At 39.7% G+C, this 18,194-nt stretch overlaps 1 protein-coding gene across 1 annotated transcript in view; it reads right to left on the bottom strand.

Moving 5' to 3' along the window:
• The window catches only part of WARS2 (tryptophanyl tRNA synthetase 2, mitochondrial), a gene marked incomplete at its 5' end in the record, with an annotated part of 43,960 nt that overhangs the window by 10,444 nt on the left and 15,322 nt on the right, over positions 1–18,194 (bottom strand). The window contains one exon of the mRNA XM_084279879.1: positions 10,014–10,271. Coding sequence (XP_084136005.1) covers positions 10,014–10,271 — 258 coding nt within the window. The remainder of the gene's footprint in view (positions 1–10,013; positions 10,272–18,194) is intronic.

Genomic DNA, 18,194 nt, shown 5'->3' with positions numbered 1-18,194 from the left:
AGATGGCATTTAGGGTGAGCACATGAGCCTATTACTTCCTACAGTACCTTCCTCTCATATTTCTCCAGCATCCATAATTGTTGTACCAGGGAACATCAGAAGATATTATACCTGGCCCAGCCCTGTTAGCACCCATGTTCCCCACAAATGTGTCTAATCCCTTTCTGAACCTGCTGATACTTCCCACTTCACAGCCTCATGCAGCAACATGCTCCAGAGGTTCAAACCTGATTCATAAAGTACTTCCATTTATTCACTAACCTATCTTTATGAGTTTTGAACACCATGTTTCCTATATTGCACATTTTGGTGAACATTTTCACATTCAGTTTATCCAGTGCTTTTCTGATTTTGTACTCTTAGACTGCATCTACACCTCATCCTTCTCCTCTTCAAATTAAAGCATCTCAGACAATGTTTCCCTTTTAAAGGCAGCTACTCTATCCCTGGTTTGGGTTTGCATGGCAAGGTTTTGCTAGCAGGGGGCAGGGGGTGTGAAGGTGGGAAGGGGGCGCTGCAAGGGTGGCTTCTGTGAGAAGCTGCAGAAGCTTCCCCTAGGTTTGACAGAACCGATAGCAGCTGGCTCCAAGAGGGACCTACCGCTGACCATGTCAAGGTAATCAGTAGTGGCAGTAGCGCCTCTGTGACAACATAGTTAAGGAGGGAAAAAACCCAAACCAACACAGCAGCAGCTTTATGACACCAGAGAAAGGAGTGAGAAGATGTAAGAAACTTTGCTGACACTAACACCAGTGAGGAAGGAGGGGGAGGAAATGCTCTAAGCATCAGAGGAGAGATTCCCCTGCAGCCTGTGGAGAAGACCATGGTGAGGCAGGCTGTCCCCGTGCAGCTCATGAAGGATGATGGGGAGTAGAGCTTCCACCTACAGCCCATGGAGGGACCCCATGCTGGAGCAGGTAGAGGCACCTAAAGGAGGATGTGACCCTGTGGGAAGCCTGTGTTGGACCAAGCTCCTGGCAGGACCTGCAGCCCACAGAGAGGAGTCCATTATCGAGCATGTTTGCTGGCAGGACTTGTGACCCTGTGGAGAATTGCACTGGTGTGGTCTGGTACTGAAGGTCTGTGCCCTGTGGAAAGGACCCACACTGGAGCAGACCACTAGTTACCTGCTCAAGAATCCTCCGCAGGGTCCCCCTCTAACTATTTTTTAGCCCCCCCCTTAATTTCTTTTGTTCAATTTTACTTTCTTTCTTTTTTTTTTTTTTTCTAATGTGGGTAAGTTTTCCCTTCTGAAAATCTAATCTTTTCCTATGATTGCCTCCTAACATATGGAACCATGGAAAGCGATTTGCTGTACCAATGTTTACTTCATGAGTGGTGTCACACATTCAACAGATTTTTTAATACCTCTGGTTTTTAAATATAATCTCCATGATAGTTACAGCTTTCTTGCTTTTTATTTATTTCTGACAATTTGACTTAATTTTCATCTAGTTCCCTTTCTTGAAAATAGAACATTCATGCGCTTTATTTTGTCTGCTCTCTCCAGCCTCAATGCTACCCCCACCACTATAACGAGACTGGTGGGTACTAAGAGCTCTCCACTCAAACATCCTGAACAAGGTCCTGTGCACCACCCAAAAGGGAATGTAGAATGGCATAATTTCTAACCGACTGTAAAATTAGAAAGCATAATTTACTGCATCCAAAAATTCTATCTGTATGTCTCATCCTGATAAAGGCTGCACGTGAACAGTTGAAATGTAATTGCTCCCTGTACTAAATTTGCAGCTTCTCTCATTGCACTTAACATCTGGTCACTATAGTCAACTTTACTGGTAGCCCAGTAGTAGAATCTCAGTAACACATTTTATGTTAGATTCTGGTATCTTCACCCACAAGGATTTTTATTTCCCCACAGTACTATGGAGAGGAGTAACCCCCCCCGGAAATTCAAACAATGAAATGAAACTGGAAAAGACATCTCATCTTTGTATCAATCTGTCAAATAATTTTCAGTTGCTTCCTACTGTGTTAGGTAGCATATATCACAACACTGTAACAAAGATCTCTGTCAACAAAACATCTATTTGCACACAATCCTCATTAAAAAGAGCCGGACTGGCAGAGAGGTATTTGCATCCTTTTTTCTTTTTAAAAGGAGTTCATTTAAAATCTAACTATGACTCTAGGAAATAACCGTATACCGAGTTCCAATCAAGTAAGGTTATTCTGCACACACTCGAACCAGTGAAGAACTAAATTTGGCTTGTAGTTTAAAATCTGACAACACAAGTACCCTTTGGAACCATGATGTACCTCAGGCACACCCCAACTTCCTGAAAGAGAAAGGGGTACCAGTAAGCTTAGTTCTTCTCCAGTGAAGACATCAGCTTCTCAGTAGTGCCCTCTTCCCCAAATATTCCAATACAAAAATAATACAAAATTTAGAAAAACAAAGTTACATCTCTAATTGCCAAACTTACAACCAGTGACAGTTCCTGAACTGTTTGTCAAACTAACCTCCAAGAACTTCACAATCATTTGTAACTCTGAAAAAGAGCTATCTAATCCCTTAAATCCTTCATGTCAATTCCAGCTACTTTTGTATCCTGAAAGACTATAATTGCCTGGTTTCAATAGAAACATTGTTTTATGAAGAAATATTTCTTGCAGCTTTGCTGAAAATACTTGGAGGACTAACAGTCTTGTAAGTCCTCTATATTTTCTCCTTCAAAAGTAAACCATTTCTCATTTAGTTGTTTTCACAAAAAAGCTTAACCAGATACACAGTGAACCCCTCTTTCTAGACAGGTCAAACCATACCCTCTGCTTTCCTTAGTAAATACATCAACTTTCTCTCTTTCTTCCTGCTCTGTGCTCTTGCCCACTTTAAGTCAGTTTCTTCCCTAGTCTGTAACAAGTCTGTAAAAACCATCAACATTTCTCAAACGGTTGAGATGGTCATCCCTCTGCTATTACCAGGACACATTTCCTCCTTCAATTTCCATTGCATTAAGCATCCCCCACAGCCTGGCTGACTTATCACTAATCAAAGAGTTATTTCCAGAACAAACTACTTACATTCCTTCCCTGTGGCCTGACAAGCCCAAGTCTGCTTTGTCAGATTCCTTTTAAAGCATGCTTATTTAACAGAGATGACCACTTCCAAATTATAATAAGCAGTTATCTCGATGGCAAAACCATCTCTGTTTCTTCACCTGGCTGAATGTTCCCCCCTTTACAGACAAATAGCTTTTTAATTGTTCACTTGTGCAGCATCAAATAACATCTGACGTTATTAAGCTCTGATCACAATGTACACTTGGATCATCTCTGGGGTGTTACATGCTGAACTACAACCTCAGGGCTTCTCCCTGCAGATCTATTTCTTGGTCCTTGATCTTAGCTATCCCCTACCAAGTTATTGCTGCTATTCCCTGGCCACAGCCACAGTCGATGATATATACATGGAAAACCAATAGCTACTTTTAGTCCAAGTAATTCTAGATGACTTTTCATGCTGAGACATACAGCAGAGGACAGCAGTGAGATTCGAGAGCAGTAACACAGGGAAAAGCACAGGCAGATCAGCTGAATCAGATCAGAAAGCAGACACATCAGCAATACCAGAACTTGGCTTTCCGAGGCTTCTTATAGAAGTTGTGTGCCTACAGCAGAAGTGGCTTCCTGCAAAGAGATACTGTGTTTCAATTTCAAGCAGGATTTCCTCAAGTTGCAACCCATACCCCTTCTTTGTAAAGGACTGCAAATTTGCTGCATTATCTGTTACTGTGGCAACAGTTTCCAACCCCCAGCATGCTAACCTAACTAAGGGATACATTTTAAAGGGGCAGTAAATCTCATAGATCTGAGAGTGTAGAGGAGTGGGGAAGTAATTTGGTCAGCTGTGTACTAAAATGAAATCTGAAAAGACAAGGGAAAGTGTTCTAAATTTCAAAAGAAATGAAACAATTTTTTTAGGATTTTTGTTTCTTCTAGAAGTAGCAGTTAATGCTTCCAAAAATTAATGAGGCCTTTTAGAAGAAAGTGTTTTCTCAAACAAGAGTTAAGACCTTTTTTTTTTAATGCCTCAGGTGACAAGCAGTATGTTTACAATGCTTGGCAATGCATCTCTGTCTTATAAGGCTAGAGAGAATGACGGAGCCATAAACAGGACAAAATACTCACAAGACCAGTGAGATACTTTTATGACAGAAAATTTGACATGGTAACCCAAATTCCTGTTCAAATAAATAATTCAAGTGTGTGTGTGTGTGTGTGTGCGTGTGACAAATCCATGGTTACACAGGCAACAGCTGATTTAAAGAACATATTAAGCAATGTATTGAATTGTGTGGTGGTTATCTAGCTGCAATCAGGTTATACTGTTTATAAACTCAGGCAGTGCACAGCAATTGACCAAGGCGCCTTTTTCTCTCCCTTTATTCATTGTGAAATGAACTTATTTTCAGAAGCATTCTCCTAGTCTAACTCACAATAATGTCTGAGTAATTTGTCTGGTGTGTCCAGAAGACCGTTGGAGAGAGGAACATATAACAACTACATAGTAGTATAAGATAAACCAGAAAGAGAGAGAGAGAAAAAAAATTCCTACTGAATCATGACTTTTCTTCCCGCTGAGCTCTAGTTATGTCTAGCCTAGTGTTATGGGGAGAAAAGAGGGATGAGAGAAGCAGTATAATTTTCTTAAATTAAAGCCACATACTTCCCCTTATGATAGGAAGTTTTCAATGGACCATGCTAAATGAATGTACTTTAATGAATTTATAAGCTATGATGCAATGGAAGCTTTTAAGCCCCTCTGAAAATTGGACAAGTAGTGTGAATCCATTCAAACTCTGCCCACAAAACAAAGCAGCCGGATATTTCTGGAAAATAATAGAACTGAAACAGTTAGTGCACACATTTAAATTGCCATATTTTGGCTTTTGGAGCTAAGGCTAAGACAAATTGGCAAGTTCCCACCTTCCAGAATTACTGCTTCAATTTGCTTGCACACTGCAAGAATACTGCAGCTGATTATACTCAGAAAATCACTCCATGCAGAAGGCTGAAAACCCTCAATTTCTGCCCCAAAACGTGAATGTTACGTTGTCCAGAAACACACAGGACTCCTCACCAAAGTGGTAGTGCAGCACATCAACCACTGCCTGCTGAATCCACTCTGATGGAATTTTAGTTCCTCTTGGGACATTTAGCATATGTCTACCATGATAGGTAGGTGGACAGGAAGAACAGCCTGAGACCACATAAAAGCAACAGCAGTTTCTAAAATTGTTTTGACTGTGAAGCAGATGAGATACAAGATGGTTATGGGTAAGAACTGAAATGTGTATTGTACCCACCAGGAATCAGAGAAAATTGGTTATACCATATAAGCTTACCATGTGTGCAGATCGCTTACTGTCTTCCTTATTTCCCCCACTGTAGTCTTTTTGTTTTCAATAAAACATTCTAAATTTTATGAAAGACGACTGTTACAGCTTTTATCAGTTATGGTACAATTTAAGGAATATATCTTCTCTTTCTTCTAGAATTCTCAGGATATGTTGTTTAAATCATTATTCTGTTACTTTTCTTCTATGTCTGGTAGGCAAAGACAGCCACTTAAAGCATATCTAGACATTATTTTCCTTAAGAGGAAAGAGTTCCATATATCTTGCAGCTGTGCTTGAAATAAAAATGCATAATATGCATTTGTTTCTATTCTTAGAGAAACTGTCACTCTTCTACAATTTATCTTACTACTTAAGAAAATATAATTAAACAAGCTGTAATGAAAGAGCTTATCTGGCTGGGAGGCCATTCTAGTGTCCAACGTATTACAAAAAATTGTGTTTTCCCAGATACTCTATTTAAATATGCTTGTTTATAAACTTTCACAAGCAGCATGGTTCCAAACACTACTGTAAATATGCATCATCATCCTTTTTGCTTTTTTTAAGTTATCATTACTTCTTCTCTGTAGCCACTACCTCCCTAAGCTGGACTTCAGGTTAGTATATAGTAGTACGAGTGTATATATGAGTGTGAGAGGTATTTGGTGAACTGCTATGTATGGAGACCAAATATATGGCCAGCCATTAGCTTTCTGTTTGCATACATTATTCAAAAAATATAGTTTATAAATAGTAGATTCCGAAGTGTACAAAACTAATTTTTAGCAAACTTGCACTTTCTTTCCATTTATAGGTAACTTAGCTGTATACCTGATACATCAAGGTTTGGAACTAGATGACCTTTAAGGTCCCTTCCAACCCAAAGCAGTCCATAAGAACAGAGGTCATATGCTCACTAAGCAATACAATAAAAATCAGTCTATGCAAATTTCCTCTCACTTAATTTTACTTGCAAGGCACGGACATCACTGAAAACAGTTCTGGGACTCCAAGACCATTTCACCTGCATCCTTATAGCAGCACCTTTTCAATCCAGTGTAAACATGAGAGGTATCTGTTTCGACCACACTTCTTCCCAGCAGTCAATCTGTGATTAACATGGTTGAGCTTCTTGTCTCTTGCTTGTATTGGAAAGGAGGGTAAAACATGAGAAAACTCTGGGGGCAGGTATTTCAGATAGCTCTGGATTAGATATTTGATCTGCATAAGCCCTGCTGTAAATAAAAGCCTACTGACAGTGAAACCCTTACCAAATGTGTATGCCTTTCAAGAAAAAAGTAATAGATTTTTTTTTCACATATGGCAAACATACTCCAGGGAGGCAAGACAAGCAGCAACAGAAAGAACGAACAGAAAGAGTAAACCAAACAAAAACCCCCATCCTCCTCAGCAGTTCTGGACTACTCTTGCCGAAGTTAGGCCAGAAAAAGTAAGAGGACACAGGAGTATTTACAGTAGTGCTGTAAGAGTGGCAATTCCCTTCACAGGTGCTTACCATTACTAGTATACTTTTGCAGTGTAAGAATTTAATTCTGCTAGATACTGCTACAGAATTCTGGTGCTTCCAGTCATTAATTGTAGCTGGTTTTGGTGATTCAAACCAACAGTTCTTATTTCATAATAATTTTGTTGCATGATATTTGTTTAAAAAAAAAACACAACAGAAGCGTTGCCACATGTAACTACAGTAGCACTTCTGTGATCTGTAGATTTGGTCATTTTTAAGATAACACTTTCATTGATCTGGTAGTGAAGAGAGAAAGCTACTGTGCCCAAAACCAGTTCTCTGTTTGCATCTGGATTTTCACAGCTTTCTTGGTGACCTCTGGAAGTAAAACCTATTTTGGTATTCAGTTGGGTTTGGTCAATCTGCTTTACACCTCAGCTAAATGTCTGTTAACAAAACTTCTAAGACAACCACTGGGAACTGCTACAGTGGCTGAAAAGGAGAGGCCAGCTCCTTTTTTTGATAAGTGCGTAATTACCAATCCAAAAATCAAGCAGTAAACTTTCTTGATTAGCAATAGCTGCAATCCATTTCACACCTTTGTTTTTAGGAACAATTAATCTCAACATGATGACATTCCATAACATACTATTTCATTATCACACTAAAACAATAATCACATTAGCAAGGTTCCTGTCTCCTTTCTTCGCATCAAGAGCTACACACAGATATTCCTTTTAATTACTTACAGAGCAACGTCTGGTCCTGCCAATGCAATCATAACAGACCAAGGTGCATCTCTGGGTCAATCTGGCCACTGCATACAGCTTGAATAGATTTGCTTAAGAGAAGTCAAACCACTTCAGCCTGAAACATTACTGAAACAGTCTCGATTCACAAACAGTCCTTCTGCTTGCAGTGTGACAACGAGCTTACAAAAGTCTCCTAGAATCTGCCACTTCTGAAAGCTGTACTGATACATGTGATAAGTATTAGTAAGAATATGGTTCAAGACAACAGAAACTGCCCACAGAAAGCAAATACTTGTGGTTTAGATTAAGAACAACCACCATTAGATCTGGACAGATAAGGACACCCAGAAGAATTACAATAAAAGCCTAACCACCATAACATAAACCAGAATCATCTTTGGTGGAAACTTGTTTCATAAAACTCAACATTTTTCAAGTCCAGCTATGTAAAGATTTCATTGGTTGTTGACTCTATTGGTTCTGTAGAAGCATCACTTACAGTCCTGTCTTCCTGTCATTTCCTGAGTTTGAAATGTTCTCTTTGGGGACTCAAAATACTAAATCTCTGCATTACTGTATTGTAAAAGATACAATGTGCTTTCTGTGGCTGACTGCAAGGTAAGATCCTCACTGATAATCTGCTGGCTTCAAGGGAAGTCTGTGTTGGCTTCAGCAAGACCTGGAACAGCAGTATTTTAGCTTTTAGACTCTTAAGAACATAAGAAAAAGCAATACTGGAACACACCAAATATCCATCTTTGAAAAAAAAAAAAAACAAACCAACAGAAAAGAGAAAGTACAGAAAAGCATATTCTTCCAACTTGGGCTGCAGCAGTTCCTGCAGTGGTGGCACATCAGGTTCCCAGCAGACTTTTCAGATTACTTTGTCACGTCCTTTCCTGAATTCATATGCATTTCAGCATGGACTGTATCCTGTGCCAAGGAGTTCTGTAGTCTAACTGAGGACTTCAAGAAATGCAGCATTGTTTTGCTCATGCTGAATCTACCAGGTGTTATTCTGATACCTGTCAGTTCACATCCTTCAGTTGTTCCCTGTTTTCTCTATTTCACTTGTAGTTATATAAACTTTTACTTTATTCCTCTCTATTCATAATCTGCAAATCACCTCTCTTTTCTCATCACAGAGTCCTCTCAGTCAGTGATCCTGCACTGGAACCAAGAGAATTGTTCAGTTGCTTGAAAACTCACCCACAAAACCCCAGACTGGTTTTTACTGCATCAGTCACCTTGAGATTATTCCATCTGATATATTCATTCACATTGAATGCTGACAAGTCAGAGTAGAGCAAAATTAAAACCCAAGCTAGTAACTTATTTAAAAGGGTACATTACAGATAATTGAATTAAAACATTTCCACTAGAATTCTGAGCTAATATGTTTGTATTTACATTGCTGAGGGTTTTTTTAATACAGAGGAAAAGTGAAGCAGGAAGTGTATCTGGGTTCATCATTTCAGTATACACCAGGGATATGAAGCTATGATTGTCATTTGCAATTTGACAAGCACAGGAAACTCTGCTAGAAAAGAACCGTGTTCAAAGGAGGAATGTAATACCATGATTTCATCTTGCACAGATAAAATTCAGACCCTGTGCACATCACTTCTGCTGTTTTGTTGCAGGTCAGACACCCATTTAAAGATATCTTCAGAAGAGCAGAAGCTATGACACATCGGCCTCTGGGAAATTACAGAAGTTTCCCAGTTTAGACTCAGTGACAAAAAGTTAATTAGGCAAGAAACTAAGTTGTGTTCCGGGAAAATGCAGCAAACAATAGACTAGGCTGAGATATGTTCCATAGGAAGGTCAAGAGAAGAAACAAGTATTTCACATACTAATCATCAGATCAGGTGGAAAAAGGTGCATATGAAAAGGAGGTTACAGAGATGAAGGGGGGAAAAAAAATCCCAGAGAAGACAAAACCCCCCATCTTGGGAGTTAGAAGAATGGAAATGACACAAAACTTACCATGCCAATCACCTGTTGGAGACATTGTGCAGCTGTCCGATGTAGTACAAGTGCCAGTACAAAACCATAGAAACAGGTTTATGTGCCTTTATGGTTGCACAGACTACGTCTATGGATTTATGAGTTAATCTTTTGTGATTAAGTGAGACTTACAGAGCTAAATTAATGCTCTCATAACAGGTCTTGTCAGTATTTAGTGGTAACCTGCACAAACTCCTTGAGAAATTTAAAATGTATTAATCCCTAAATGGACTTCCCAGTCATGGTTTCAGCTACTTCAAAACAGCAGCAAGGATTAAGTTTGATATCCAACACTGTTAACATTTTCTGTGACCACTGACACAAAGATGATACAAAAGTTCACTAATGCTATGCTCAGCCATTTACATTTCTGGAAAGCTGCTTAATGGGAAACAAATTTAAGGCAACAGGAGCACTAACCAGCGACTGCCGGAACAGGATACACTTCTTTGGGTCAATACCACAGGCAAGGATGGCAGCAGTGGTGTCCAGTATGTTCTGGCGCAGGACAGCTGGCTCCTTGGGCATGGTGAGCGAGTGCATGTCCATAATGCTATATAGCACTGAGCTGCACTCTTCCTGAAGATTCACCCAGTTCTGGATGGCTCCAAGGTAGTTACCCAGATGAGGCGTCCCAGTTGGCTGAATACCAGAGAAAATCCGATCCACCATCATATTCTGTTACAAAACATTGGTAAAATTAACACATGCATTTTCTGACAGATTCTTTTACATTTTAATATCATTAATAAAGCCTCACTTATGCCCTTCTCTCCTCCTGTCAGTGTATTAATGTACTAATTACCTCTGGATTGGCTACAAATAATTGCAGTAAGACAGCCAAAATACTCTGCAGAGAGACTGACAACTAGCGTAATTTTAAGCTGTCAGACTACATATGCAAACAAATTTAGCTGTACACATTATCAGTGAAAATTAAATCTGAGAAGCCAAGCGGTAAATTCTTCCATGCTTTTTTTGGTACCAAAGCTGTGTGTTTCTCTTTAATACATTATCCACTCTGATACAAAAACAAGATCACAGCATAGAGCCATTCAAACATTTTTGTTGTAAACACATGTGATATTCAAGTAGATTGCCATCTTAACTCCCATGAACATTTAAGTCTTATTTTTCTAGCTGTAAAGAACATTTCAAGCAGTTACTGAAAGAAAATTAGTCCTTGACACAAAGGTCAAAGAACAACGAAAAAGATTATCCAAGTTATGAAAGTACCCATCTTGGCAGCAAGCTTCTAAAATGGCTCTACAAAGAAATGCTGCCATAGCTCAAGATCATACCTGGAATGCTGAGGATGCGTCAGTACCAGTAAAATGTCAACATCTGAAGAGAGTTCACAGAGAAGCAGCAAAAAATGATTAAGAAGCTGGGGCTGTGAGCAAAGATTAAAAAGCTTAAAGCATGTATAGCCTGGCTAAGTGACAGTTATCATCCTGGAAAGTTTGTTTTCCTGCATCACAGCGCTCCATCTGACCATTTTCTCAGAGCCCCAAGCTGTCAGCAATGATCAATTACCTCCCCGACCTTTCCAAAGAATTCCACCATATTCAGAAACTAACTCAGCAATGTTTTATGTGAAAATGCTTGTTACATGCCAAGTTGCAAGAGCATACAAGACTGCTTGACCTATAAATGAAGGTCCCACCAACCTCGGCGGGGAGTCCAAGTCACAAAGCCACACAATACAAACCCTCAGACTCTTATTGTGAAGGAGGGTCATAAACTTCATTATGCCTCTGTCTGCTGGATTTTTTCCTGCTAATTTCTGTAAGCAATATTTTTAAGGAAGTAGAGAAGATTTATTTACTGATGTAGTCTGTTTTCATTTCTGTGTATCTCTTAAAGATGTATGGGGTGTGGAATGATAGAAAATAATAATTCTGGTTGGAAAAGACCTTTAAGATCATTAAGTCCAACCCTTAACCTGATGCTGCCAAGTCCACCACTAAACCCTGTTCCTAAGCGGCACATCTACCTATCTTTAAAATACATCCAAGGAAGGCGATTCATTCACTTCCTTGGGCAGCCTGTTCCAGGGCTTGATAGCCCATTTAGTAAAGAAATTTGCCCTAATATTCAATCTAAACCTCTCCTGGAGCAACTTGAGGCCATTTCCTTCTGTTCTATTGCTTGTTACTTTGGAGAAGACACCAATACTCACCTGGCTACAACTTCCTTTCATAGTTTTAAAGAACAAGATGTCCTCTGAACCTCCTTTTCTCCAGACTAAACAACCCGAGTTCCCTTGGCTGCTCCTCACAAGATTTGCATTCTAGACCCTTTACCAGTTTTGTTGCCCTTTTTGAACATGCTCTTACACCTCAATGTCTTTCTGGTAGTAAGGGACCCAAAAGCGAATACAGCACTCAAGATGCTGCCTCGCCAGTGCCGAGCACAGGGGGATGATCACATCTCTAGTCCTGATGGCCACACTATTTCTGATACAGGGCAGGATGCTGTTGGCCTTCCTGGCCACCTGGGCACAGTGCTGGCTCATATTTAGCTGATTGTTGACCAATACCCTCAGGTCCTTTTCCACTGGGCAGCCTTCCAGCTACTCTTCCCCAAGTAGTGGGGAAGTAGTGTTGCATGGGGCTGTTGTGACCCAAGTGCAGAACCTGTCTCTTGACCTTGTTGAACCTCATACACTTGGACTTGGCCCATTGATCCAGCCTGTCCAGATTCCTCTGTAGAGTCTTCCTACCCTCACACAGATTAACACTCCAGCCCAACTCGGTATCATCAGCAGACAGACTGATTCAATCCCCTCATCCAGATCACTGACAAAGATATTAAAGAGAATTATCCCAGTAATGAGCCCTGGGGAACACCACTTGTGAACAGCTGCCAATTAGATTTAACTCCATTCACCAAAACTCTTTGGGCCCAGACATCCAGACAGTTTTTTTACCCAGCGAAGCGTAAGCCCATCCAAGCCATAAGCATCTAGTTTCTCCAGGAGAACGCTGAGGTCATTCAACTTTGGAATCACACAAAATGGCAGCAAAAGTAAAGGCCAAGTACCATTATTTTTAACTATTCAAGAAAGGGCTTCAAATTGACTTTCATTTTGACTCAGATTCTAGAAAAAATAATGAGAAAATGTTTCCAAGTGGAATAGGACTTTTTTAAAAACATGATCTATAGTTCAGAAAAGCCTAGCCAATTTTCTACCAAAAAACACTGAAAAATTCTCTTTGCTTTCAAAGCAAGCCTGTTTTTCAGAGTAGGACCATTTCCTTATCCAACATTTGTTTGCACTGACAGGTAAAAGCAGGTTTGGGCTAGCAGCCATGCTAATTTCTCCATTCACATAAAAGTCTACACATTTAATTCCAGGTGGTAACGCCTTCAACACATCCCAAATATGTTCCTGAATTCTAGGTATATTCTTGAGTCAGTTTCTAAAGTGCTTTTGGAGAACCTCCAGCAAAAGAACTGCAAGGCAGTCACCACAATTAAAAGTACACCACTTCCTCCAACAGCAATTCTAACTCCCAGATCTTCTGCCCCAGTTCTTGATCACCCAAGTCTCTCTTTTCCATTACACAAAAGTGGAATTATGCTATTCAATTTCTTGTTTGTCAGCTGATCCCTTGTTTTCCTAGGAACTTAAATCAGAGCATTCATCATCACTTGTCCAAGTCCCTCAACTCCCACTTGATTACTACCTGGCCCAAGGACTGTAGCCAACTGTTAATTCTGATAAGGAAGGGCCAGGTGCTCGCCTAGAAAAGGAGTCATACAGAATCCCATTACACATAAATTAAATGAAGTCTGTAGAAACCTGGGATTCACTAGGCTTGAGAGCACTGCTTCTATTAAGTTCATAGGGCAGTTGCTAGGCAATGCAACAGGTACTTTACAGGCACAACATCTTTTGCTTCCCACGTTCTTATTCTTCACCAAGAGCATAAAAGCTCAAGAAGAAAACAAGGCTACAAACAGATGTCATTCTACTCCTACAAGGATCCCAGAACAGCTGGTTGGTTGTCAGAGCAACTGCAGTCTAGAGAAAGACAGCATCACCTGGAATGTCTCCTGACATTAATGCTTCTTCTCTCTGGGACCCTGGAGTGATACTTCTGGACAAAACCAGTTCTACTCCCTGATAGACCTCTTGTCTACTATATCAGAAAGTGGGAATCTCTGAGCACTCAGCACAGATAAGCTCACATGCCAATACCTTGATCCAAAAAGAGCTGGCACCCTGCGCCTGAGTAGAACAGTTCTGTCTACAAACCCTATCAGTCCCCAAGTTCCAGAGTCTCCATTCCCCTGCAGCTACAGTCCCTGCTTCATATGCTTTCCATAACATGTTCATTATCTGCCTTCTTCCCTTCCCAGATCACTGTCCAGCGTGTAGATTATGTCAGTATGAACATATTGGATGTACTGGCAAAATTAAGTCCCCTAATTCGAGTATAATATACTGAAATGCAATAGTGACATTTAAATAGGCAGTTTGAGAACATTTTTCATCAAGAAAATGCAAGACATCAGTGTCTCAAGATAAACTGTACCTTCAAATGCTGTACTAATTCCAAATAATTGCAGGTTAACAATGAGCTAATTAAAGACAGGTTTATTGTAATACTACACAAGTTTGCATCTGGTCACACACTACGAGTTGGAAAGAAAATTCCCAAGTACGATGTAAAATGGACACAGTTTCATATAAAGAGAAAACAAAGTTCTATCTACCCAGCAAATAATATACCTGTGAAAGCAAGCAGGGCATTTTTAATGGTGCTTGTATGTTCAAATGGTATATGGGCAATCAATATCAAGTTAAACATCAGAAACAAACAGTAGTAGCATTATATCGAGTCTAAGATCAGCAATTACTTAACCCAAGCCTGGAATTTGCAGAAACAAGTAAATCCAATAATGAAAACTGAGCTAGGCTGGACCTGGGTAAAGCACTAGCCAATATGTTACAAAGAACAAACCCACACTGGCTCCCAGCTGAGGGACCAGTTGAGTAGTCTTTCATCTTTAACTCCTTTGATTACATTTAACAACATAAAGCACAAGATGTCACAGCAAATAGGGTGGTATGAAATATTCCATTGTGTTAGCAGAAGTCTGTATTAAAAAAAAAGCCCCCACAAAACATCCTTAAATAAGTCTTGGATTTATAGCACTAAAAATACACAGAGAACATTGCTCATTTGGAGAGAGTTTATGTTCCCTGTTTGTTCACTCCGTGAGAAACAGCGGGCAGCATAGCAGCATGGCAGGGGAGTTCTGCCTGGTACCATGAAATCATGGGGCTGGAATGCACTTCAATGGGGCTGTTAGGTCAGGGGATGGGAGCTGTGTGCTCAAAAGTACTCGAGTTGGAAAAGGATAAAAACAAAAGGAGTGAAGACTTCCCAGTGGAGCAGAGTGAAAGCCACAAGACATGCAGCTCCAGCCCACAGGCACTCACTCATTCAGACATCTGTAGTAAGCACAGTGTGAGCCTGCTGTTCGTATGTTTAACTCTGTGTGGTGTGTGCACCTACACCAGTAGTGCTGCATGTTAATCTTCACTCCTGTGAAAGAGTGAAGTATCTGCACTGTTATCTGTTAAAACAGATGTTTTAAGGTTGGTTCGGGGCTTTTTTTTTTCTCTAATTAAGACTTTTGCACCGCAATTCCAAACACCACAGTGCATTTTTAAGGAGCATTTCTAAGTGAAGCTTGGCCCAAACCCCATTAAGATTCAGGTGTTCTCCTACCTAACTGCTTTTTCATGAAGGTAAATGCTGCTCCTCATAATGGAAAACTGTCAACATCCAAATAGTTTAAAATAATCAGGGATAGGCATTACACTCTTGTTCCAGAGCAGTAAGGCTAAAGTCTGTCCCTGACACCTTGCAGGATGGCCATGTGCATTTTCAATGCAAAAAAGTAGTAGACTGGAAAAGATGCGAATTCCAAAAATCCAATCCTGCTCTCTTGGACCCAAGTAGACTTTCTCTCATACACCACACCTGTAATAAGAACTACAGTTTGTCAAGGCCTCGATTCAGCAGTCAAACTCACACTCATTCCCTGCTCATGAGACAAATATATCAGAACTGGAGAACGCACCAAAGTTGCTAGAGCTATGGAAATCCTATCTGCACGTCTCCTAAAGACCATCACAAAGAGCTTTAAAGGAAAGCAGGTGTTAACAGCATGCTTGGCTAGTCAAAATAATTTTATGAATAAACATTAGTAAAGTCAAGTTAATACTGTTCAGTTATATAGGGAAATGTATGTATAATACACAATTTCTCATGTTATTAATGACACGGGGCAGACTGACTTGCAGACCACTAAAACTTAGATCTTTGAAGGCCACCAAGTCTTAAAAAACCCATACAAACTGCCTAAAATTTATACTCACAACACGCTACCAAAGCAAAAACTTTTCAAAGAAGGGAGGACTCACTTTCAGTTTGGTTTTTGCCCTTGGTGGGCCAAACTATTTTCATATACTCAGCAAGGTCAACCATTCTGCATCAGAAAACACATTTCACTATTTATAAGAAACCTGGAGAATGAGGACAATCTATTTTAGGGGTTAAATTTGGACCTCAGACAGCAGACACAGGGCACTCTTGCTTTTTAAAGAGCACAGAGAGGAGCTTCCAAGCTCTTCGGCCGCCCAGCAGCACTAAACCCTAAAAGCAGCAGTGCAGTTCTTCGGATGCTGGTAGCTGTACACATTGCATTTCCAATTGTGTTTAGAACCTTTTTGCAACCTCCAGAGCATGATGCCATATGCTCCTTAAACATCTGCAGCTGTAGAAAAAGTTTCACAATAAAGTTTTTCTATTTCATTCCATTACTTTCAGCTGACTCAAATTTACTTTGTTAATACCCTCTAATTTAGACATCTGTACAATTTGAGTTCATATTACTCTGATATATATATAATTGATATATGAACACACAACAGCGACAAGACATCTTTAGAAAAGCTAAGGGCCTACCCAGACAAAACAACTACAAGGTTAAAAATGGAAATTAAAATATTCATAGTTAATTCAGACAAATCTGTGAAAGCATGTCTTTCTTAAAAATGAAACTTTAGAGAGTCTAGAAAGCAAGAGTTCAAGATTCCTTTAGAAACAAGCATGGAGATGTACAGCTAACCATAATCTAGAATTGTTTTCCAAACTAAAAATCAAGTGGAAAATAAAAGACAATCCCATTACTGAAAGCATTTCATTGTATCACTGACCACAGTCACAGGACTCCTTCCATGAGCTCGGCACCACATTCACAATGTTTAAATACTAAGTCTCCTTTTGTTTATTGGTATAACAAGCCACCTCTGCCTCCTTAAAAATTATAGGAAGTTATCCTTTTTAATTTGATTTTTAAAAAAGATTCCACCAGGAAGATTTGTTGTTCTTGCTTTTAAATTGATCAGGATAAGTGTCAGGCAAACATGGAACTCTCATCACAGTGATACACAAACTACGGATACAAAACACAGCTATTTGGAGGGGTAACTAATTATTTTGAAGCCTCAGATTGGTTTCTTCCTCTGAATGAGGAATTAAAGTCTCTGAAAGTGATGAGAATCCACACTGAAAAGATCCATGCAGATCAAAACATCCCATGTCACTACCCAGTTCTTAGTATCCTGAATATACCTTTCAAGTTTAGCTTTATGAATTGTGAGGGTCGAATACAAGTATTTACCCATTTAATATTATGTATTTACTGGCACAGTCAAGAGAAAACTGCTTCTCAAATATGTAGTAAAATCAGTCACGATACAGTTCCTCCACTTCACAAAGGAGTTCCACAAATAAAATCCAGTGATAGCATTCACAGGACTTCAGTTTTCATAACCTCTCTTCTTTGCAACTTCACATAAATATTGCCATCATACCCTTGAAATGACAGCAGACAAGCTACAACGAAAAGGAAACCTTATTCCTTATAAACACCTTCATCTCTTTAAAAAAGTTAGTACCAGTCAAGGAGGTAGGAGAGAGCTGCCAATACACAGATAGTTCTCAGGACTATAAAAAACCCCACATTTATACGACTATATAAAAGGATCCATAAAAGCTGGGCTGGTTAGTCTGCTTTAGACCTATTGTTCAAGAAAAGAGGCCACAAATTATATTAAACGTGTTCTAGACATACAAGGCAGTACATCCCCAGTAGATACCAGCTTGTCAATCTACCGAGTAAAGGGCGAGACAGATGCTAAATTTTCAAAATCCTTGCTAGCCAGATATTGAGGTATAAAAATCAACTCCCAAAGAATCTTCTGCTAATTGGAATCTTTGAGGTAAGGGCGAGGCTTCAGAGTAATTAATTTATTTAGACTTGGTTCATAAAGTTGCGCAAGCAAGCTAATTGATGGAAGACAGGCTTATGGCCCTATAATGTAACTAAAAAAATATTTTAATCTTTACATTAAATAAATGTAACCTGCTCCCAAGCTCACCTTTGGGCTGCAACACAAGCAAGAGACCTGAAACCTAAAAAAAACTCCATTGTTACAGAAAATGATGACAGGACAGGCCAGTATTGCAGTAGCAGCTACAACAGAAAACCTCACAACCCACAGCAGAGTTTACT

This window comes from Gallinula chloropus (genome assembly GCF_964237585.1).
Source record: "Gallinula chloropus genome assembly, chromosome: 1".
Classification (NCBI taxonomy): Eukaryota; Metazoa; Chordata; class Aves; order Gruiformes; family Rallidae; genus Gallinula; species Gallinula chloropus.
Note: the sequence above shows the minus strand (reverse complement) of the source record. Positions and strands in the feature narration are given on the sequence as shown.